Genomic DNA, 22,215 nt, shown 5'->3' with positions numbered 1-22,215 from the left:
GGCGGGTCTTGGGGGGGAGGAGCCAAACACTCGCGAGGACTCCATTTCCCGTAGTGCTTCGCGGGGACTGCACCTCCCAGAGTGCTTCTCGTCGTCCGGTGGCGGAACTCCGTCTCCCAGAGCACCCCGCGCCCGGCTGACGCCTACCGGATCTGGACGAGGGCCGGTTCCCAGCTCCGTGGGCGGTGGCCTCGCCGGAGGGCTTGGTGGTGGCGGCGGCGCGATGGACAGCCCCGAGGTCACTTTCACTCTGGCCTATCTGGTTTTCGCCGTGTGCTTCGTGTTCACGCCCACCGAGTTCCACTCGGCCGGGCTCACGGTGCAGAATCTGTTGTCGGGCTGGCTGGGCAGCGAGGACGCCGCCTTCGTGCCCTACCATCTGCGCCGCACGGCCGCCACGCTGCTGTGCCACTCGCTGCTGCCGCTGGGTGAGGCCTCTACCCTCCGGGCTGGTGTCCCCCTGGGTAGGCGGAGGCGGCCGGCCGGCCGGGTCGGGGCTGGCGGTGCAGCTCTGGGGTCCCAGAATTAGCTGGGCTGCGGGGTCACCTCCCTCTGGGGAAGAGTCGAGGGAGGGGTCCCGGACCCCCCATATATCCCCGAGAACCAGCCGCTCGTGTGTTCTCAGCCGGCTGCAGCTGGTCATTTGTGGGTGGCAGAGACTCAGGCTCAGAGCCCCGGGCAGGGGGTGCTTCGCCCAGCTGAGGCAGGTTGTGAGCGGTCAGAGGGGGTGGCAGTTCCCAGGAGAGGGGCATCAAGTTGACTGATTCCAACAGAGGCTCCCAGGCCTTGGAAGTGGGTGTGAGAAGGGCTGGCAGTGATGGATGACCACGCGGGGTGCGGGGCAGAGGCGGATTTAACGGCGGGCGCACCGGGGCGCGCCCTGGGCCCGGACTTCTGAAGGGCCCCGCAAAACGCCAACTTGACACTTTTTTCTGATGACACCAAGTTTGGTTTCATAGGTGCAATTTTAACATGAATGGTACATAATGTATTTTATTTATTGAAAAATATGGTTGACCTGTATTTTTAGTTTTCCTTTCTTTTTTTTTAAGGGGCCCAATATTTCCTTATGCGGTGGGGGCCTCAACCGACATTAATCCGCCTCTGGTGTGGGGGGTGTCACAGGTGCAGAGACTGGAAAGCCTATATTTGGCCACGTTGCTCAGGGGCTGTGCTGGGCAGTGACCCAGGTGCTAGCTGGCCTCTGGGAGGCGAGCCTGTCAGCTGACTGGTCCGGGACGATTGGCTGAAGAGTGGGGTGCCAGGCAGGGGATCTGGAGGACAGAGGGTAGAAGCAGGTCTGGGACAGTAGGTGGCTGGTGGCTGCGCCCCCCCCCCCCCCACTCCGTGAACACAGGGAGAGGGTTTCACTTGGCAGCTGGATGCAGCAGCCATGGTGGGTATGGAGGGCAGCCAGGAGGAAGCTGGGCAGAGCCAGGGAGTACATGAGGGCTGTCTGTGGGAAACCAGAACTTAGGTGGTAGAGTGATTCAAGGAGGCCACACCTGGAGGAGTTGATGGAGCCTATCTTAATACGTTTTCATTTTTCAATTGCAGCTGATGTACAATGTTATAGTAGTTTCAGATGTACAATCTAGTGGATAAACATTTATGTGGTATGCGATATGATTACCTGTTAAGTCTAGTACCCATCTGACACCCTACCTAGTTAATACAATGTAATTGACTATATTCTCTGTGCTGTGTACTTTATAATGCCCCTGACTATTCAGTAACCATCAAGTTAGTACTTCTTAATCTCTTCACCTTCCCCCCCCCTGATGGCCTCCCAACCCACCTCCTGTCTGGCAATTGTCAAAATGTTGGTGAAGCCTATCTTTTGGCCAGACACAGGCCCTTGTTTTTTTATTTGTTTGGAATAGCTCTGAAACTTTTCATTTTTCTGAAGCTGGAAACAGGGAGAGACAGTCAGACAGACTCCCGCATGCGCCCGACCAGGATCCACCCGGCACGCCCACCAGGGGCGATGCTCTGCCCACCAGGGGGCGATGCTCTGCCCATCCTGGGCATCGCCATGTTGCGACCAGAGCCACTCTAGCGCCTGGGGCAGAGGCCACAGAGCCATCCCCAGTGCCCGGGCCATCTTTGCTCCAATGGAGCCTTGGCTGCGGGAGGGGAAGAGAGAGACAGAGAGGAAAGCGCGGCGGAGGGATGGAGAAGCAAATGGGTGCTTCTCCTGTGTGCCCTGGCCGGGAATCGAACCTGGGTCCTCCGCACGCTAGGCCGACGCTCTACCGCTGAGCCAACCGGCCAGGGCCGAATAGCTCTGAAACTTTATAGATACAATATCTACTGCAACACAACAGATTATGCTAAAGTGTAGTGACTTGACTAACAGCAAATGTTTACTATTAATTTTGCAATCTCAAACCTGCCTGCGCAGCCCTTCACTATCTACCTCATTCATTTCTTCGTGCAAATTGGCCCTGGTCTGACCTGTCACGTGCCAGGCATTGGTTTCCGTGTGGTGACATGCCACCATCCTTCTTTGCTGTCCAGCACGTGATCTCCCAGCTAGGATGGGACAGGACTGACTGATCTGCCTCCTCAGAGGGGGTGGGGTCAAGAGGACAAGAGGAGGGCAGCTCTGTGTTGGGTGACACCAGATCCTTGTATGTATGTATGTACAATATGTAATCTTTCTTTTTTCCCTTGTACTTATTTTCTGCCTTTCTAGGTTTTGCTTGTTTTTTTCAGTACTCGCTCGTCTGTGTAAAACTAAAGTGGCAAGTTAAAAGTGCTTTTCCCTTGCCTATGTTGTCACTGCTGGGGGCATGTGGAGGTGGGTGAGACCCACCTGGGCTGGGGTACTGACCAGGGCAGAGGGCCCAGCTCAGGGCTGGGAATGAGAGGAAGTGGTCTCCTAGGAGGTGCAGGAGCAGTACTGTGGCCTTCAGTGGGCACCACCAAGGCAGGATGAGGGCCTGGCCACCTGAACTCTACTGAGACCACCCTGTCCCTTGCAGGCTACTACGTGGGCATGTGCTTTGCAGCCTCAGAAAAGCGGCTCTACTCCCCAGGCCAGGCCCCAGAGACCTGGCGGCTCTTCCTCCTGCTGGCAGTGACCCTGCCTACCATTGCCTGCACCCTGATCTACTACTGGTCCTGGGACCGGTGGGCCCACCACCCGCTGGCCCGCACCCTCGCCCTCTATGCCCTCCCACAGTCAGATTGGCGGGCTGTTGCTTCTTCTGTCAACACCGAGTTCCGGCGGATTGACAAGTTTGCCACAGGGGCACCAGGTGCCCGTGTGATCGTGACAGACACGTGGGTGATGAAGGTGACCACGTACCGTGTGCATGTGGCTCAGCAGCAGGACGTGCACCTGACTGTGACCGAGTCGCAGCAGCACGAGCTCTCTCCAGATTCCAACCTGCCCGTGCAGCTCCTCACCATCCGTGTTGCCAGTGGCAGCCCTGCTGTGCAGGCCTTTGACATCCGGTAGGTGTGCCTGCGGCAGGGGGCCGTGGGGCTTCACAGTGGCCTTGTGCCCAGATTGCACCGGGTTCTGGTCTTTGTGTCCCTCTGGGTGGAAGTGACCCCTTCAGTACGACCCTCACTTAGTGACCCCACCACCTACTCTGGTCCCTGGGCTCCTGTTCCCCTGGTGCCCTCATAGGTACCTCCCACTTGCCACAGGTGCCTCGCTTCCCCTTTGTTCATGCTGTCCTCTGAGCTTCCTTCTGCCACTTCTCGGGAGCACAGTGGGTGTATGGGGGCCAGGCGGGTCATATGTTTGGTGGCTGCCTGACCTCTGAAGCTTATGCTGGAGTTGATGTTCTCCTATAATACTATTCAAGCCATGGCTGGCCTGCTGGGCCCTTCCTAGGTCATGCCTCAGTCCTGAACCTGCCAAGGGTAAGGTTTTCTGTCCCAGCAGTCCTACTTTCCCTGCGTCTTGGGGTGAGCAGGTGGTGCTGGATCTGTGGGCTTTGGCCTTAGGACCATTTTGGCGGCTGGTTTGTATCAGGCAGCTGGGCTGTGCCAAAGCCTCCATGTTTTATTTGGTTGTGAGCACCCTCAGGGTGCAGTCTTGGCCTCCCCGGTGCCTGTCCCCGGGTCTTCATCAGGCCTCTGAGGAGCAGGGTCCTGCCCTGCAGAGGGGCCTTGGACCAGTGGCCTTAGCCCAGCAACCCCCACCTGTGCAGGCTGAACTCCACGGAGTATGGCGAGCTGTGTGAGAAGATTCGGGCACCCATCCGCAGTGCGGCCAACGTGGTCATCCGCCAAAGCCTGGGCGACCTGTTCCTGGAGACGTTTGCCTCCTTGGTGGAGGTCAACCCAGCCTACTCCGTTCCTAGCAGCCAGGTGGGGGGCTGGGTAGGTGGGTGGGATTGTGGGTGGGTTTCCACTGCTGGGCCTCCTTGGGCCAGAACCCCAGGGTGGGGGCAGGGGCCCCTCAAGGTTGTCTGAGTGGGCTCCTGTGACCCCCTTGGGCTGCCCACAGGAACTGGAGGCGTGCATTGGCTGCATGCAGACACGCGCCAGTGTGAAGCTGGTGAAGACTTGCCAGGAAGCTGCCGAGGGCGAGTGCCAGCAGTGTTACTGCCGTCCCATGTGGTGTCTCACCTGCATGGGCAAGTGGTTTGCTAGCCGCCAGGATCCACAGCGCCCTGACACCTGGCTGGCCAGCCGTGTGCCCTGCCCCACCTGCCGTGCACGCTTTTGCATCCTGGATGTATGCGCCGTGCGCTGAGTAGTCCGGGCCAGGGTGAGGCAGCGGCTATGGGGTCCTGCCAGCGCTTCCAGTGCCCCCATTGCTGCCTCGGGGAGCAGCCAGGCCTCCAGCCCAGAGCTCCTTACCCAGCTGCAGAAGGGCAAGGGCTTTTGTTCAGAAAGGAAGTTCTCTGCTTAAGTTCGAGCAGTGGCAGTGGGATAGGTGTTGAGGGCCCTGTCTCCTTCATTTCCCACTCATCTGGATATGAGTGGGTATAGGTCACAGAGCATGGCTTGGGTTCATCTCCAGAGTGTTCTGGGCCCCCTCAGCTGTTTTTGGGAGGCCCTGGGGTCTGCTCCAGATAGCCCTAACCTGGGCCACTTGCCTTAATTCTATGGAGCACATCTGCTCCTTGGCAGATTTGTCCAAGGCCAGCTGTGGTCATTTCTTCCCCTGTTCCCAAGCTAGCTCCTGGCTCTGGTGCCTGCTCTGAGGACCTGGGGCAGAACCTGAAAGTGGATGGGAGACCTAGGGTACCACTCCAGGGCAAGAGCACTACCTGGGGCTTCCTCGGGGCAGCTTCTGGATGAGATGGCCCCTACTTGCTCCCTGCTCACACAGACCCTGGCCTTCCCATCAGAGGCTGGGCAAGGGACTGGCTGCTTGCAGTCACCTGTCCCTTAGCTGTGTGCTCCTGTGGCCACTCTCCCCCTGGAGGGTCATTGCCTATGTGCCTTTTGCTGCCCCCAAGAGTCCAGGGAAAAGCCAATGTTCAGATTCCTGGCCCCTGGGAGGCACTAAGCTGCAGACCAAGTGCTGCAGTGACATACTACATCCACACAGGCTTGTCAGGACATAGCACAGGACTGGCCACAACTCCACAGGGCCCCCTTGGTTCAGAAGGGGTCATGCCCAGAGGTCAAGGCATTGATGGGTGTGCAGGTGGGGAGTGGGGAGGGCAGGGCCAAGGCCCAGCTCTGACAGGCATGGCTGCTGGAGCCCTCATACTTGTGACCCTAAGGCCCCTTAAAACTGGCCGGTTTAAGCAGAGGTGATGGACCCAGCTGGTCCAGCTCACCCAAGGCCACGCTGAACCCCAAGGATTTGGGAGCAGAAAATTTGTGGGCCTTTGGGGTACTGAGCAGATGAAGGTATTGGGGGGGGGGGGTAGCCAAAGCCACTCCTAGCCTCTGGCTTGAGTTTCAGATGCTGCCTAAGGAGAGCCAGTATGGGGTTTTTATGACAAAAGAAAGTTAGTTTTTTAAAAGTCTATTGTAACCAAATGACACAGTATTTAAATAAATTATTAGCCTGAAGTTAAATATACCTTAAGTGGAATCTTTTGTTTTTTCCTGATATTCAAGTTTTGGTAACAGTTGGGGAGAAGCAATCTAAAAACAGCGGCATTGTACCCATTTCAACTTGGGTGTTTTCAGAATGAGGAAGAAAAAGGAGGCACAAGAACCTTCCCTCTGATTTCCTAGCTGGGGGGCGGAGGTCTGAGAAGACCATTTCCAGTGTTCTGATTGAAGCGGTGATGGCCAGAGCCCGCGGGGGTCTGAGGGTGGCATACAGGACCTGGAGTCTGGCCCATATGGGACACTGGTGGACCTTCTGGTCCAGGCCTCCAACCCTGTTCTTTCTCGTGCGCTGGGCCTGGCCTGGGCTGCGCACGCTCTCAGGTGGGGCGAGCCTCCTAACTTGCTGCTGGACCCAAAGCGAGTTTAGGGAAGTGGCACATAAAAGCCATTAGGTAACACGCGGTGGACTCGAGTTTCCTGCGTCCTGAGCGGTTTTCTTTCCACCTGGGGCTTCTCGTCCCGGCCAGGGCTCTGTCGGGTTGCTGTGGGCAGGGGTCAGCGCAGGACGGCTCTCGGCCCCACGGGTTTCCGCAGACTTGCGAGGGACGCAAACACGCTCGCCGCACCGCCCCTTCCGGGTTCCCGTTCCCGCCAGTACGGGGAACGCCGCCGCCGGCGGGCTGACCAATCGGAGACGGCCCCCGCCCAGCTCGGGGCCAATGGGAGCGCCGAGCCGCTAGCTCTTGTGGAGTCTCCGCGTCGCGCGCGGCCGAAATCTCCCGCCAGCGCCCCTACGCCGCCCGCGAAGGCGCGTCCAATTAGCAGCCGAGGGCCCCAGGCGCTTCCACTCCGGGGGGTGAGCTCTTCTGGGGTGCAGGCTCGGTCAGCACCACGGCGTCGGCCCGCCGGCGGCCGGCAGCGTCTCCCGCGGTCCTAGGCCGGCCTGCGCAGCGCGCGTCCGGGCCGGCTCCCCCGCGCGGGCCCGATGGTCTCGCCCGGCCGGGCGCGGGGCGGGGCAGGCCGTGCACATAAAGGCGGTTGGGGGCGGGGCGCGCAGTCTGTCCGCGCTGCGGGGGGAGGACGCGCTGGCAGCCGCTGTCCCGCCATGGCCTGCAGCCCGCGAAGCCCGCCCCGGTTCCGGAGCCGCCGCGACCGCGACGCCAGGTGAGGCCGGGCCGCAGGCGGGCGGGCCGGCGGAGGGGGTCCCGCCCGCCTTGCTCGCCCTGACGCGGCCTCTCGCCCGCAGCCCGCCGCCCCCCGCGAGATGGAACCTCGGGCGCAAGCGCAGAGCCGACGGCCAGCGCCGGACGGCGGAGGACGCCGAAGGCCCCGCGAACCCGACAGGCGACCGCAGACCCGACAGGTGGGCCCCGCGCGCGCTCGGCCCGGGAGGATTCGCGGGGGACGTCCCCGCAGCCGGCCCCGCAGCGTGCTCCGGCGCGGCGCAGAGGTTACCCCCCAGCTTAGGGATGTTGGAGCCCCCGCGGCGGCCGCCGGGGCGCGCGTCCTGACGGCCTGAGTCCCGGTCTCGCCCACCGTCCCCAGGTTCCTTCTCCTCCGGGCCCTCTGCGGCGTCGGCGTGGGTTCCAGCCCGGCGGCTCGCTGGCGGGAGCCCGGCACCTCCGGGGTCCGCGTCTGTCGTGCCCGCGCCCCGATGCGGCGGTGCTCAGGAGGGACAGAGCCCCGCCGGGCGGGGTGAAGGCGGCCAGCTGCTCGGAGCCGGCCCCAGGGCGGGGAGGCCTGTGTGCGGGGACGGGGTGAACTTGGGGCGGCTCCCGGGCGGTCGGGTGCCGGGACGCTGGTAGGAAAGGGCTCGGGGCGGACCTGAGGCCGGGCGCGCAAGGCCGCGGAGAGGCTGCGGGGTGCAGAGAGACGCCCAGGGTGACCCGGGGCGTCGAGGCTGAAGGCCTCAGTCCTGTCCCGAGATAGAGAGGGAGGATGGGGGCGCATCTGGCCGGGGTGGGGGTGGCAGCGTCAGTCTCAGCCTCCAGGTGGGCGGGAAGGTGTTGGGAAGCTCGCGGGATGGGGGTTGGGGGGCCACGCCTTAGGCACCCAGGTGAGGCATGGGCGCACGCGGGCGGTTTTCAGGGCTGGGAAGAGGTGTGAGCAGGAGGGGCTCTGTGGAGCTTGGGACTGGGAAAGACAGGGTGACCAGAAGTGACTGCTGAGACGAAGCTCTGAAGCTCAGACCTTCTGTGGGCTCCCACTTAGATGGAGGCAAAAGGGTTGTGTCTCCCTGTCTGGCCGGTCAGCCTCACGGGCTTCTTTCCCAACGTGGGAGGCATGCTCCTGTCCTAGGCCCTGTCACCAGCCGTCTGCTCTGCATACCGCTCTTCTCCTGCCATCCCCGGTGGGACTGCATGTGGGCTCCTGGGGAGTGGACCGACTCCACGTCCTCACGGGTACAGAAGTGGTTCCTCCGGAGGGCAGTTAGCTCAGTGTAGAGCGCAGGCTTTACTGTCCAATCAGGCTCTTGCCCCAAAAGTCCTTTGTCCCAGGATAGGACAGGTGGATGAATGAAACCTGCCTAGCGTTCCAGGGAAGAAAGGAAATCTTTGTTGTACTACCAAATAGGAGGTGCACGGGGGCGTTGGTGAGCACCGAGGAAAGGTTCACGAGTCTGGCCGGGAGACCCAGACCTGAATTGAAGCGCATGAAAGGCTAGTGGGGGTGTTGGTGTCCAATCGTGGACAAACTTGCACTTCTCTGTATCTGTGACAGTTACTAACTCAGTCTAGCTTTTTTTTTTTTTTTTTTTAACTATTTTTTCTCTTTTAAAAAAAGATGTATTGATTTTAGAGTAGTGGGGCAGGAAGCATCAACCTGTAGTACTTGCTTCTTGTTTGTGCCTTGACCCGTCAAACCCAGGGTTTTGACCTGGCGACCTCAGCGGTCCAGGTCCGTGCTCCATCCACTGCGCCACCACAGGTCAGGCTAGTTTAACTTTTGGTTTATTAATTTGATTTCACATCCTGCCAACCATTTTTAGACTCTGGAAACTTCCTTGTAGAAATGCAAGTTGAATTTCTCTGTGGAGTAACTACAGGAAGAAATGATAATTACATGAAAGTGTTAATGATTTGTTTGCATTTTCAAAGCCTGTCATTGGTTGGCATCTAGAACATCCAAGGTTGCTTGTCACTGCCTTGGTGTTAGCCTAGTTTTGCTACACCAGTGGGGCCAATAGAAAACTGAGGAACTATAAAGATGTAGATGTACTTCTAATCTATGAAGACCAGCAATTCTGCCAGAATTCTTGGCGTCGAGCCTTAGGCTTTGAAATGGCCTAATCTTGACTGAAGAGCTCCTTGAGTTCTAGATAGAACTGAGCTCCTCGATTCCGCTGAACCCAACTAGCTTAGGGGGGTATCTTTCCCAGTAGTCCCAAGTCCTAATGCAGTAAGGACGCAGATGTCCGTTCTTATCCTCTGCCCCCTATTTTAATTATGATGTGATGCGTTGTGAATTATTAATTGCATCTAAAAGTAAATAGTAACCACTACTGGGAAATTTGGCGGTGCTGGTCACTCTGCTTAGTGTTAAATACATTATCTGAAATCTTCTAAGGTCCTGAAAGAAATTAGCTTCTCATTTTGCAAGTGAAAGAAGTAGTTGGGTTAGTTCAGGCACCCTTCTCAGTGCCCGTGGACGCCTTGCTGGCTGGGCCTGCCTTCCGCAACCGGAGGACTCTGTCCTCAGGATCTGGCCAATGCTGGCACACCATGTGCACACGGGAAAGGCTTAATGAGCGAAGCCCAGAGAGACGTTGAACAGGTTGCCCGAGTGCAGTAAGCTGGAGGTTCCCTGGAGCCCCTTCCCTTGGTGCTCCCCATCCTCTGGCCGTTGCTGGAGTCTGATCTGAAAGGAAACGAAGTGTGCCAGAGTTCACGGTGCATTCCCACTTAACTGCAGCTTCACCACTCCTGAAGGCCCGAAACCCCGCTCCAGATGTTCAGACTGGGCCAGTGCCGTGGAAGAGGACGAGATGAGGACCAGAGTGAGCAGGGAGATTGCCAGGTACACGTTCAGACCACTGTGAAATGTTTCCATTGGTGGCGTGTGTGTGTGTGTGTGTGTGTGTGGTATTTTAAGTTATAAATTAAAGTGAGGTATGTGTTAGAGTGGTGGTTCTCAAAAGTCTGGCCCCCACGCCAGCAACAGCAGCAGATCCTGGCAACTTGGTAGAAATGTAGCTTCTCAGTCGTCGTCGTCGTCGTCCCCCCCCCCCCCCGCCGCCTAGGGGAAGGGAGAGTCTGGGCGTGGCCTCTGGATGGATGATTCTGCTCACGGAGGTTTGAGGACCACTGTCTTCCTCTGGACCTCGGCTGGATTGTAGAAGATTACCATGATGTGCCCCAGCCGACCCCACTGGGTGCTCACAGCCCTGTAGGTGCATGGAGGTTTTCTCTTTGGACAGGGAAGGCACTCTTGACTCACACCTGGCTCAGGTAACAGCACGGGAATGGCCAGAGCCCTGGGAGGTATCCCTAATAGTCTGAACCCCTTGCAGTTGTGCCCCAAGTTGTTGTGTATATCCAGGTTCTTCTGAAGTCCAGGTCATGTCCTCTTCCTGGACTCATGGTGATTCAGGTGATGCCTCCTTGACCACTGCTCATCTCCCTCAGTGACATTCTCACCAATTAGTTGGGGGTCTTTCTCCCCTTTGATACATGCCATCCAACTTGGCTGAATGAGCTGAGTTGAAATGTGTCATTCATGGTTAGCTGAAGTGTGTTGAACCAGCAGTGCACTGGTTCTTCATTCTGATGAGTACCTCCGGCCTCGGGTCAGCAGGGAGGCAGGTCGGGACTGCTTGCCCCACACTGCAGGGCTGCTGGCACTGGTAGCTGCGTCCTCAGGAAAGGCACCAGCACAAGGGGTTGGCCATTCAAGAGGACACGAGAATGTGTTTGGGGTGGTAGCGAAAGTGAACTGGGTGTTGACAGACATGGGCCCCAGTGTTTTGAATGACTTGTCTTGGTTTGTCAGCTGTAATAGGTTGTTTGACCCGGTCTCTGCAGTTTCTGTGCTCAGCTCCAAGACTTACACACCTTACAATACACCTGTGTACTCTGGCCCTCGTCACCCCTCACTGGGGACCACCTGCAGCTCTTATGCAGGGGGAGCCCTCTTTGTTCCTCTGTTGTCTCACAAGCCTGTCTGAAAATTGTCCTACTTTGCAAAACAGGCCTGCTGTGTTTGGGCTACTCTGTTGCTCACACCCTTTGTGGTGGAATGCTGCTTTTGGTAATGCCCAGGCGATTGGGCCTGCTGGTGAGAGCAGTCTGCCTGCTGATCATGAGGGAGGGGACTGGGAGAGCTCAGCTCACTGCTGCACCTCTGGGACTTGGCACACCACACACCAGCTGTCTGAGAACTTGAAAATAGGTTTCTGTTGTTCTGCAGCTTGTCTTTCTCAGCTGGGGTCCTGGGGAGAATGGAGCCCGAAGGAGATGGTGTGAGGGGTAGGCTTTCAGTTCTTACAGGAGGCTGTGTCATCTGTTGGAGTACACAGGAGATCGTGGTTCTCTGCTCCTGGTGTCCAGACTGCAGCAGACTGGGAGGGGCGAGAAGGCCACATTGTGGGGGAGACACAGCGGTAGGTGACTTCTCTTAGTCACTTGCATGAGCTTATAGCTGAGGTGGCTCATGGTTTTAGTGTCCCATGGGGCACTGCGCTCCCATGGTGACGTCTGCAAAGCTAGGTTTGTAGTTGCTGTAACGGCAGCTGCCCGTGCAGCCCGCGAGGAACGGGGAGGGGGGGGTTTCAGCCTCTTTCCACGATCAGAGAAGGTAAGCAGTGTCCAGCAGCCTCTTTCCAAGATCAGAGAAGGTAAGCAGTGTCCAGCAGCCTCTTTCCAAGATCAGAGAAGGTAAGCAGTGTCCAGCAGCCTCTTTCCAAGATCAGAGAAGGTAAGCAGTGTCCAGCAGGCACACGGTCTCAGTAGTGTCCTTGTGCTGTTAGAAATAAAAACTTCTTACTTCAACTTAGTGTTCGCTTTAAGATTACAGGGTTTTGGGTATGTAAATTTCTGCATTGCTTGGCTCTTGCTACTTAATCTGAAACTGTTAGGGTTTCTTTGGGCTCCAGAAGCTCCCTGTTGCGGGGGCCTGAGTGCCTGGAGGCCGTAGTCTTCTCTCAGAACCTGGCAGCTTTACGCACTTCATGTGATCTTGGCAAATAACATTATCTTATAAAAGAAAGGGAGTGAAGGAAGGAGGTTTGAAATGATGAAAGACATGATGTGCTCTGACCCCTCTCCACTTACCCAGACCGCTTCCCTCGGGAAGGCTTGATTCCTGTGTTGCTCTTAAGAGCATTAGGTGTTATTTTTTTTATACTTTATTTTAAACAGCAACATTTATTTTGCTCCCAGATATAAAAGGAAACTCCTCATAAATGACTTTGGAAGAGAGAGAAAATCATCATTGGGAAGGTAAATGCTGTTGTTTCTTTTCTAGTTGGATAGACCTGTAATTTGTTCGTGGAAAAGATTGTGACCAGGAGATGCCGGTTGTGTCAATAGCATTTACTAATAGACCATTCTTCACTAATTTGGAATATCGTATCTATTATGTACTTGATTCTCATACAAGGAGGTTCTGGACTCTACTGGAGTTCATATGATTTGAAGTCCAAAGGATAGATTCCTTTGTTATTGTGTTTCTACATTCTCTTATACTGTGATCTTGGTTGCAAGGCTTGTTTTGATGTTAATTTCGTTCTTTTCGTCTCCAGTGGAGACTCGAAGGCGTCTCCGTCTGCAGTGCCAGCTGACCTGGAGACGGACGAAAGTGTCCTGATGAGGAGACAGAAGCAGATCAACTATGGGAAGAACACCATGGCCTACGACCGCTACATTAGAGAGGTCCCGAGGTAGGCCGTCGTGGGGCGCGGAGACCCCCAGATGGTTAATCTGCACTACCTGCTTATGTAAATAAGGAAGGGGCTGGTGATAGATAAACCAAGAATGGGAAGATTTTAACTGTAACTTGTTTGCCATTTGTAATGTTTGGTAAACATCTTGTTTCTCAGGACTCACAGCAGTGGATGTACAGTCCACGAAGGGAAGAGTGTGAGGGTCATGTTAAAGGTCTTCCTGGGAGCACAGTGAGCGGCCCGTGTGCATAGGCAGCTCTGGCTCCCTGCTCCCACACAGACACGCTTTAGACCAGTGTTTTTTAGCTCTTGGTCCGCAAGAGAGTTAACCACCCTGCTGTTGTATGAAGATTACAGATCTAGTGATTTTAGTCAAAATCACTTATGCTCAGGGCAATTGCCACTTACCAGCCTATGCCATTGATGAAAATACTATTGAGGTTGTCTTAGATATCTTTGGAACTTGTAGGCTTTCAAACAATGTTTGCGCCATGCAGAGCATATACAAATCCTGCACGTTAGACAAAAAACATCCGGACAAACTTAGGTAGCGTTCAGTGCTTCGTACCTGTGGAGTCTGGGAGTCAAGCACCAGCTTGTACCCTGTTGCACTCAGTTCGGTCTGATAAAACTTAATTTGTGTGTGTTTCTAGCCAGCTAGGTCACCTGTCCCCAAGTGGACTGCTCTAGACGGCACACCACCTACACTGCAGGGCTGGGATTCAGAGGCACATTTTGGAGCATAGATTGCAGAGGAACAGTAGAGTCAAAGAGGCTGCTTTGTTTAGTGGTTACTTTGCTCGTTTTGTAGAACGTTACTCAACCTATAATTTTAATCTCTCTGGTAGGCACCTTCGACAGCCCGGCATTCACCCCAAGACCCCCAACAAATTCAAGAAGTACAGCCGGCGCTCATGGGACCAGCAGATCAAACTCTGGAAGGTGGCCCTGCATTTTTGGGACCCACCAGCTGAAGAAGGATGTGATATTCAAGAAATGTATGTCTTGTTACCTTCTTGTCCTATTTCTACACAGTGCCTGTTGCTTGCGTGGCAGCCAGTTGCCATAGCGTTGTGCTGTGTGCACAAGTGTCTACAGCAGGGGGCAGGCCCTGGGGGGCTGGGGGAGGAGCCTGCTTCTTTGGTTGGATTTACTTTTATTAGCTAGAAAAAAATAGAGCTTAGAAAACCTAGAAATTTGTGGGGCTTTATTTTTTGTTTATTATAAGGTCTACTGGAAAGTTCTGTCCGTTTCTATCACAACAAGTTTCGACACGTAAGCACATGTTTATTTGATGTATGTGTGCCTATTTTTACCACTTAATGTATACATACTGACGTAGCAAATTAACTAAAACAAAGTTGATTCACGTTAGTCTTATGTGTGAAGTAATAGTATACCCATGGCTACTGATAAAGTTCATTCACGCCACTGTATTTTTATGAATTTCAACAAGGAGGAAATGCTACAGAAGCATGTAGAAATTTATTGAAAGTGTTTGGTGAAGGTACAGTTTCTGATAGGACATGCAGAAGATGGTTCGAAAAATTTGAAACAGGTGATTTCGACCTTTCTGATAAGCCACGTTCTGGGCGACCATCTTTGATCGATGATGATGTTGTTAAGACCATGTTGGAGCAAGATCCTTTTCTAACAACATCGGAGATTGCAGAAAGGCTTAATTTAGCTCAGCAAACCATTTCGTACCATATTCGGAAGATAGGATTGGTGTGGAAATATTCAAGATGGGTGCTACATGAATTAAGTCAGAGAATTTGTATTTTGTTTTATTCCAAAAACGGACAGAACTTTCCGGTAGACCTTATATTTATTTATTTATTTATTTTCTGAAACGGAGAGGCAGACAGACTCCCGCATGCACCCGACCTAGGGTTTTTTTATAACTAAGAAAAGTTTTTACCTTTTCCCTCCTGGGTTTAAATTTGTGCCAAGTCGGAAAGAGCTCCGACCTGAGTGTTTGCCATGGGTCAGGGTGCCCGTTGACCAGGGACGTGGAGAGGATGGTCTTACACTTGCCTCCTGCTGTGAGGTTTCTTGACTTTGTGCTGGGAAATTGATTAAACTGTCATGTTTGAAACGAAGTCTAACATGGCTTTACAGTTTAGCCTCACAGGTGTCATACTGAGATTTTTCTATTGTGACAGTATTGTCCCATTCTCTCTATGAGTAGAAAGTTTGGAGAATTAGTGACAAGGTGTCGTCTGGTCTGCCATGGTGTTCATTCTGCTATGCCCCAGATTGATCTTCTAATTGGTGCTTCTACTTAAAGTTGCTTGTGGGTGTACATCTCTCCGCTGTGGTTCAGATTGGGCAGACTGGGCTCTGAGCTGTGGACTGCTGCCAGCCGGGCAGTGGTGATGCGGCCCGTGGGAGTCCCTGAAAGTGGTTCTCATGGGGCAGCATGGTGTCATGAGGTTTGTCTTTAGCGAACAGATAGCAGAACTTTCCTGTGTCATAGATCTCGTGGCTTTGTTAGGTGGTGACTCGTGCCTGTTTGATTCCACAGACATCCCGTAGACCTCGGGGAAATGGAGACGGAGTCTGCAGAAAGCAGCTCCGAGTCCCAGGCGAGCTCTCAGGATAACAACCTCGTGAGTACCTTCCCTTGGTTGTGTCTCAGCGTGGGTGTCCGGGTCACATGTTGACGATATGTTCCCCTTTATAAGCTGTAGTTTCAGCGAAGTACGATTCTGACGCTTGTGAGAGAGGGGCTCTTACCCCTCCCTTTGTGGTACCCATCAAAATGATTTGATGGCGCTCCTAGGTAGTGGCCTTGATTTAGGTTTTTGGCTCAATCTGACTCATCCCATTTTTGTTGACGAGCACCCTAACCACATAGGTGAGCTGGGGGTGCTGGGACTGCACCGCTAACCACTGGACGCCTCCATAGTGCTGTCCACAGGACTGTCCACTGGACACCTCCATAGTGCTGTTCACAGGACTGTCCACTGGACGCCTCCACAGTGTTGTTCACAGGACTGTCCACTGTTCACAGGACTGTCCACTGGACGCCTCCACAGTGCTGTTCACAGGACTGTCCACTGTTCACAGGACTGTCCACTGGACGCCTCCACAGTGCTGTTCACAGGACTGTCTGCAAACAGCTCGAGGTCAGGGTTCTCAGTTGTCCCAATATTATCGTTTCTTTCTTGACTCAATTTAATCAAGAGTTATAGGTTTAAGTTGCCATGGTTAAATTTCCTTTATCTTTTTTTTTTTCCTTTTTTTTTAGAGAAAGAGAGAGTCAGAGAGAGGGATAGATAGGGACAGACAGGAACGGAGAGAGATGAGAAGCATCAATCATTAGTTTTTCGTTGTGACACCTTAGTTCAGGGGTTGGGAACCATTTTGGCTGAGAGAGCCATAAACGCCACATATTTTAAAATGTAATTCTGTGAGAGCCATACAACGACCCCTGTACGTTACGCATTATCCAATAAAAATTTGGTGTTGTCCTGAAGAAAAGCTGTGATTGGCTCCAGCCGCCCGCAACCATGAACATGAGCGGTAGGAAATGAATGGATTGTAATACATGAGAATGTTTTATATTTTTAATGTTATTATTTTTTTTATTAAAGATTTGTCTGTGAGCCAGATGCAGCCATCAAAAGAGCAACAGGGTCCCGACCCCTGCCTTAGTAGTTCATTGATTGCTTTCTCATATGTGCCTTGACCATGGGCCTTCAGCAGACTGAGTAACCCCTTGCTCAAGCCAGCAACCTTGGGTCCAAGCTGGTGAGCTTTGCTCAAACCAGATGAGCCCATGCTCAAGCTGGCGACCTCGGGGTCTCGAACCTGGGTCCTCTGCATCCCAGTCCGATGCTCTATCCACTGTGCCACTGTGTGGTCAGGCAGATTTCCTATTTCCTTTACCTTGAAATATCTCTGCCCTTCCCCCACGACACTGACTTTTTTTTTAAACATTCATTTTAAATTTTGGTTATAGTTGGTATAAACATTGGGCTTCAACTGATGTAAACTTCCTAAGTTGTAAACTAAAAATTTTAATTTATTTCAATGTGTGACCTTTCAATTGAACTTTTTAAATGAAAAAAGCAAAACCTGCTCATTAAAGTATCCAGAAGTATATGGAAGTGAACACTGACCTCTGTCCTGGGAGCGGCTGCTCAGTGCCGTTCCAGCCCCTTAGCCTTCTCTGTGGGTACGAAAAGCATGCCCACTTGAACTGTTTCATAAAGCGCCCTGTATGTAGTGTGTTCATTCTCGCACGTGACGCCCACAAGGTGTGGGGTGTTGGAAGTGGCCTCCACTTTCAAGGTGAGGGGCTGGGGAAGAGGCTGTCCGCCGCCCCCGTGGCTGAAGCTGAGGCCGCTCCTCCACCGGGGAGCAGGTGCTCGGCTGTCTGGTACGAGGGCTTCACGAGGCCGGGTACGGCAGGTTTCTAGTCCACAGGGCAGCTCCTCTTTCTCCTGGTCAAGTTGAGTGGCTGTGACTGGAGGCCTGAAAGGGTCAGTTGTTTTCTAAAATGGGGGGAGGTGACTAGTGGGGAGGAGTTGGACACATCCAGCTAAAACATTTTGATGTCATCTGTGACTCTTAATTAGCTGCTGTTTTGAATTCCCTTCCTGTGCTGCAGCGTTGTAGGTCTTTGTCAGTGATGACGGGTTGCAGGCCTGGCGTGCTGTGGCTGTAGGCAGGGGCACTGAGGCACTTACTCTCAGTGGGGCTAGCTCCACTAGTTCCGAGTCTTTTGGGGGGGCTCGCTGAGACCCACGCTTCTGTTTTCTAGGATATGTACTCTGGCACACCCACCAAAGTCAGACACGTGGACTGCCAAGTGGAGGATGAGTTTGACCTGGAAGCTTGTCTAACTGAACCCTTGAAAGACTTCCCAGCCATGAGCTAACTGGTGCCACGTGGAAGCCGCAGACGGCAAGTCTCCTCTACCTGGCAGGTGGAGGCCAGCCAAGCATGCGTCCTGTGTTTGTCACGGTGGCTCCTGTTAGTAGTGTATTATCTCATGGTGAATTGTAATCCTTGCCTTATTTCTTAAACAGTTTTGTGTATAGTGAGTGTATTTTGCATGTTTTAAATTGTAAAAGCAACTTAATCCAGTGAAAATCAAACTTGAAGCAATCTCACAACAGACTCCATTGCTTAGTCCCTGCCGCCCAAGTCCACCTGCAAGCACACTAGCTGGTCTCCACCCGTGTTCAGACGTGGAGCTGCACTTGTTCCTTGGCTGGTGTGGGTTTGGCTGTGTTCAGGGACCAGTCTGGCATCAGCTTTCCGTACTGGTATCTGATGATTTTCACAGTCAGATCCTTTAATATCTTTATGGAGTCTTAATTTTTGGCCTTTCATCAATATGTCAAGGTGGTTTTTTCCTGCACACAGAGCACTGAGTAGTCAGATATTGAAGTAATAGGTTTTATGTAAGTTACGCAGTCTTAATTGGATACTTGTACATAGCGCGAGGTAGGCCTTCTACCAGTAATACTCCAAGAGTTAAAGCAGCAAGGGAATGTAGAAAGAACATTTTTTTACACAGTTAATTTACCATGTAAAATTGCTGTAAATGACAATGTATACAGATTTTCTGTTCTAACATTTGATTGTAAACTTGTTAAGACTGTTAAGTTTTTATTGCTTTTGTATGGAATGAGATTGAAGAAATAAAGAGCCTTTACCTGATTTATGACTCTTCCAGACAGGCTGGCTGCGGAGACAGTTCTGGGTTTGGGGCCGATGCTGGAGGAGGGTGAGGCTTGGAGGCCTGGGGAGGAACTAGCTGACCTGTGGCAGGGGGTGGACGCGGCACCTTACACGAGGGCAAGGAGGCTGGGCTGGCGGGAGCAGGTGAGTGAGGGGAGGTCAGGGTCGGGGGCTGCATTGGGACTTGGGCTTTCTTCTGAGTGGGCTGGGCAGCCCGGATGGTCTTGAGCGGGGATATGGTATCTAACTGGTTCTAGAAGAATCTGCCCTGGCTATGAGCTTTTGCTTCACATTTAAATTCTTGGGCTTCTCTTAAGCCCCAAGGAAATCAGTCTTGAGGCTTTTGAGCTTGTCTTGTAATGTGAACACGATCTAGTATTTTCTGTATGCACTGCAAATAACCGGGAAGCTGGGATTGAGTTGCCTTTATTCTTGACTCTTGTCCACGGGACCAGGAAGTGTCAGAACTGAATTGAGTTTGTCCAGTATGATTAATTCTTCGCGACTCCAGGCTGATTGCTATCTCGGTCCCCCTGGTGGTTCATTTTCCTATCTTGCCGTGTAGAGCTGGACGTGGTCAGCTTATCAGGGTTGTCATCCTACATCCCCCCACTGACTCTGCCTGGTGTATTTTGAGGCCATTCTTGTTCCTTGCTGGGCCACCAAGGATCCTGTCCTGCAGGTGCTCTTTTCAGCAACTCCGCCAGCAGGTCACTCATCCCTCTGCCTGTTGGGTAGGACGGAGATGCTGAGCCGCCTGGGTGAGTGAGTCAGCACTTCCGGCTTTCTGGGCCCACGTGGGTGGCTCTTCCAATGGGTGTAGAATTTAAAGGGTTCCCCTCTGGCCCCAAGTAGACAAATCTGAAAGGCCTGCTGGGCAAAGGCACATGACCGTGCTCAACCAACTGCGAGTGCCTTGAGAATGACCATGTGAGTTGTCTTCTCTGAACCAGGGTTGGTTTTGTGCATATGATGGGAATGAGGAGGAGTGGGACTTGGGATCATTAGGCTGCACATTAATTTTACGTTTAAGAATCTTGAGGGGGCCTGACCTGTGGTGGTGCAGTGGATAAAGCGTCAATCTAGAATGCTGAGGTCGCTAGTTTGAAACCCTGGGCTTGCCTGGTCAAGTTGATGCTGGGAGTTGATGCTTCCGGCTGCTCCCCCTCTTCTCTTTCTCTCTAAAATGAAGAAATCTTTTTGTGTGTGTGTGTGTGTGACAGAGACAGAGAAGGACAGACAGGAAGGGAGAGAGATGAGAAGCATCAATTCTTTGTTGCAGCACCTTAGTTCATTGATTGTTTTCTCAGATGTGCCTTGAGTGGGGGGCTACAGCAGACTGAGTGACCCCTTGCTCAAGCTGATGAGCCCTCGCTCAAGCTGGTGATCTTGGGGTTTTGAACCTGGGTCCTCTGCGTCCCAGTCCGATGCTCTATCCACTGCCCACTGCGCCGCCTGGTCAGGCTGAACAAATAAAATCTTAAAAAATCTTGAAGGGTGTGTGTTTTGGGATTTTTTATACATACATACATACATATATATATATATATATATATATATTCCCCCCCCCCCCCCCCACACACACACAGAGTCAGAGAGAGAGACAGATAGGTACAGACAGGAACGGAGAGAGACAAGAAGCATCAATCATCAGCTTTTCATTGCAACACCTTAGTTGTTCATTGATTGCTTTCTCATATGTGCCTTGACCGCGGGCCTTCAGCAGATCGAGTAACCCCTTGCTCAAGCCAGAGACCTTGGGTCCAAGCTGGTGAGCTTTTGCTCAAACCAGATGAGCCTGCGCTCAAGCTGGCGACCTTGAGGTCTCGAACCTGGGTCTTCCGCATCCCAGTTCGAAGCTCTATCCACTGTGCCACCGCCTGGTCAGGCGGGATTATATGTATATTTTTTGTCATTGCTGTTTTGTTGGCTTTTTCACGTGCAGGCTAAGCCACTTTGTAAAACTCCCATTTCAAAGATGCGTGTAGTTGTGTGATGCTTTACCTGCTGCACCACCACTGGTCGGGTCCAATCCATAGCTTTAACTTAGAATGATGTGAACCATTACATGCTTTTATTATTATTATTATTATTTTTTTGTATTTTTCTGAAGCTGGAAACAGGGAGACAGTCAGACAGACTCCCGCATGCGCCCGACCGGGATCCACCCGGCACAGCCACCAGGAGCGACGCTCTGCCCACCAGGGGGCGTCGCTCTGTTGCGACCAGAGCCACTAGCGCCTGGGGCAGAGGCCAAGGAGCCATCCCCAGCGCCCGGGCCATCTTTGCTTCAGTGGAGCCTCGGCTGCAGGAGGGGAAGAGAGAGACAGAGAGGAAGGAGAGGGGGAGGGGTGGAGAAGCAGATGAGCGCTTCTCCTGTGTGCCCTGGCCGGGAATCGAACCCGGAACTTCTGCACACCAGGCCGATGGTCTACCACTGAGCCAACCAGCCAGGGCCACATGCTTTTATTTTTATCTTTATTTTTTGGTGGAAAATGTAGTTGTGTAAGAAGCAAAGGTTCCGGATACGGACACTAGGGGCTTCGAGGTTAGTGTCCCCACTATGGCACCAACGGTGCAGAGCCCTGGAGTGCTTGCCAGGACATCAGGCGCTCTGTGTGGGTTGAGGATACAGACCTGCCATGCAGCCCAGCTCTGTTACGGTTGCAGAGGGCCACCTTCAGTGCCTCCACAAAGCCTGCACATTGTCAGTAGGCCCATAAAGGGTGATCTTCAGGTAAGATTAATCACTCAGGCACTTAGGAAGAGGGGAGGTCCACTACAGAGCAGTCCTCGTGGCTTCAGGGAGGCCTAGACTTTGTTGGGTCCTGGAACCTCCTCCAGCGCATACTTCTTCCCCTTGTGAGCACCAAGCCACATGAAGTCACGTGGTGTGTCCCCCAACAGCCTTGAATGCAATTTAGGGAGGGGTTTTTAGGTGTCATGACCATCAGTGCACTTGCTGCGCTCTAGGGAAAATGCAGGATTTGAGTTTCCCAGGAGTCTCTTCTCCCCCCCAGGGGCAGAAGTGACACAGGTAGGCGGAACAAGGCTGTAGAAGTTATCTTGCTGCATAACAAATTTCCCCAAACCTAGTGGCTCGCAAGAGAGATTTAATATCTCAGTTTCTGTGACTGAGTTGGGTCCTTCCATCCAGGTTCTCACAGGACTGCAGTCACGAGGTCAGCAGGGGCCAGGGCCTTACCTGAAAGCTCACCTGGGGAAGGAGCATGTCCAGGCTCACTGGGGGGGGGGGGGGGGCTGCTGGCAGGACTCGGTTCCTCGCAGGCTGTTGGCCAGAGGTCACCCTCTTCCTCGCCAGCTGGGCTTCTCCATGTAGCAGTTGGCTTCAGCAGAGCCACCAAGATGAATGTCACAGCCTTCTATAACTGATTTTGGAAGCCAACAGCCTGTCACTTCTTGGGTTAGAAACAAGTCACTGGGCATCCCACCCTCAAGGAGAGGGGGTGACATGGAGTAGACTCCTGGGAGGGGCACTGTTGGAGCCATCCTAGAAGCCAGCCTACCACAGGGGCCCTTAAACGCTCAGTGACTGGACATCCACAGGCACAGCCCTGAACCCCAACCTATATCTCACACCTCATCCAACAGTTAACTTGAAACGGGCCACAGACTTTAAGTGTAAAAGGATCACGTCT

The 22,215-nt window shown here is 53.4% G+C and overlaps 2 protein-coding genes across 2 annotated transcripts; both read left to right on the top strand.

Moving 5' to 3' along the window:
* Window positions 1-153: 153 nt before the first annotated feature.
* Window positions 154-5,989, top strand: TMEM129 (transmembrane protein 129, E3 ubiquitin ligase). Its single transcript, XM_066384557.1, has 4 exons — window positions 154-428; window positions 2,988-3,462; window positions 4,170-4,329; window positions 4,469-5,989. The coding sequence occupies exons 1-4, from the start codon at window positions 224-226 to the stop codon at window positions 4,715-4,717; spliced, it is 1,089 nt and encodes a 362-aa protein (XP_066240654.1). The 5' UTR covers window positions 154-223; the 3' UTR covers window positions 4,718-5,989.
* A 995-nt stretch (window positions 5,990-6,984) lies between these two features.
* SLBP (stem-loop histone mRNA binding protein) lies at window positions 6,985-18,535 on the top strand. Its single transcript, XM_066385841.1, has 8 exons — window positions 6,985-7,143; window positions 7,226-7,342; window positions 9,892-9,996; window positions 12,357-12,416; window positions 12,719-12,856; window positions 13,708-13,857; window positions 15,387-15,471; window positions 17,631-18,535. Exons 1-8 carry the CDS (start codon window positions 7,085-7,087, stop codon window positions 17,745-17,747), a joined length of 831 nt encoding a protein of 276 aa, XP_066241938.1. The 5' UTR covers window positions 6,985-7,084; the 3' UTR covers window positions 17,748-18,535.
* The last annotated feature ends 3,680 nt before the right edge of the window (window positions 18,536-22,215 follow it).

The sequence above is a fragment of the Saccopteryx leptura genome, chromosome 5, assembly GCF_036850995.1.
Source record: "Saccopteryx leptura isolate mSacLep1 chromosome 5, mSacLep1_pri_phased_curated, whole genome shotgun sequence".
In the NCBI taxonomy this organism is placed as follows: domain Eukaryota; kingdom Metazoa; phylum Chordata; class Mammalia; order Chiroptera; family Emballonuridae; genus Saccopteryx; species Saccopteryx leptura.
The sequence above is the reverse complement of the archived record's forward strand: the minus strand, read 5'-3'. Positions and strand labels throughout refer to the sequence as shown.

Excerpts from the sequence above, each read along its gene's own strand:
- TMEM129 (XM_066384557.1), top strand. The coding sequence starts at position 224 with ATGGACAGCCCCGAGGTCACTTTCACTCTGGCCTATCTGGTTTTCGCC. Across the intron at positions 3,463-4,169 it reads GTGCAGGCCTTTGACATCCG|GCTGAACTCCACGGAGTATG; the intron begins GTAGGTGTGCCT and ends CCACCTGTGCAG. Across the intron at positions 4,330-4,468 it reads ACTCCGTTCCTAGCAGCCAG|GAACTGGAGGCGTGCATTGG; the intron begins GTGGGGGGCTGG and ends GGCTGCCCACAG.
- SLBP (XM_066385841.1), top strand. The coding sequence starts at position 7,085 with ATGGCCTGCAGCCCGCGAAGCCCGCCCCGGTTCCGGAGCCGCCGCGAC. Across the intron at positions 7,144-7,225 it reads CGCCGCGACCGCGACGCCAG|CCCGCCGCCCCCCGCGAGAT; the intron begins GTGAGGCCGGGC and ends TCTCGCCCGCAG. Across the intron at positions 12,857-13,707 it reads TACATTAGAGAGGTCCCGAG|GCACCTTCGACAGCCCGGCA; the intron begins GTAGGCCGTCGT and ends TCTCTCTGGTAG.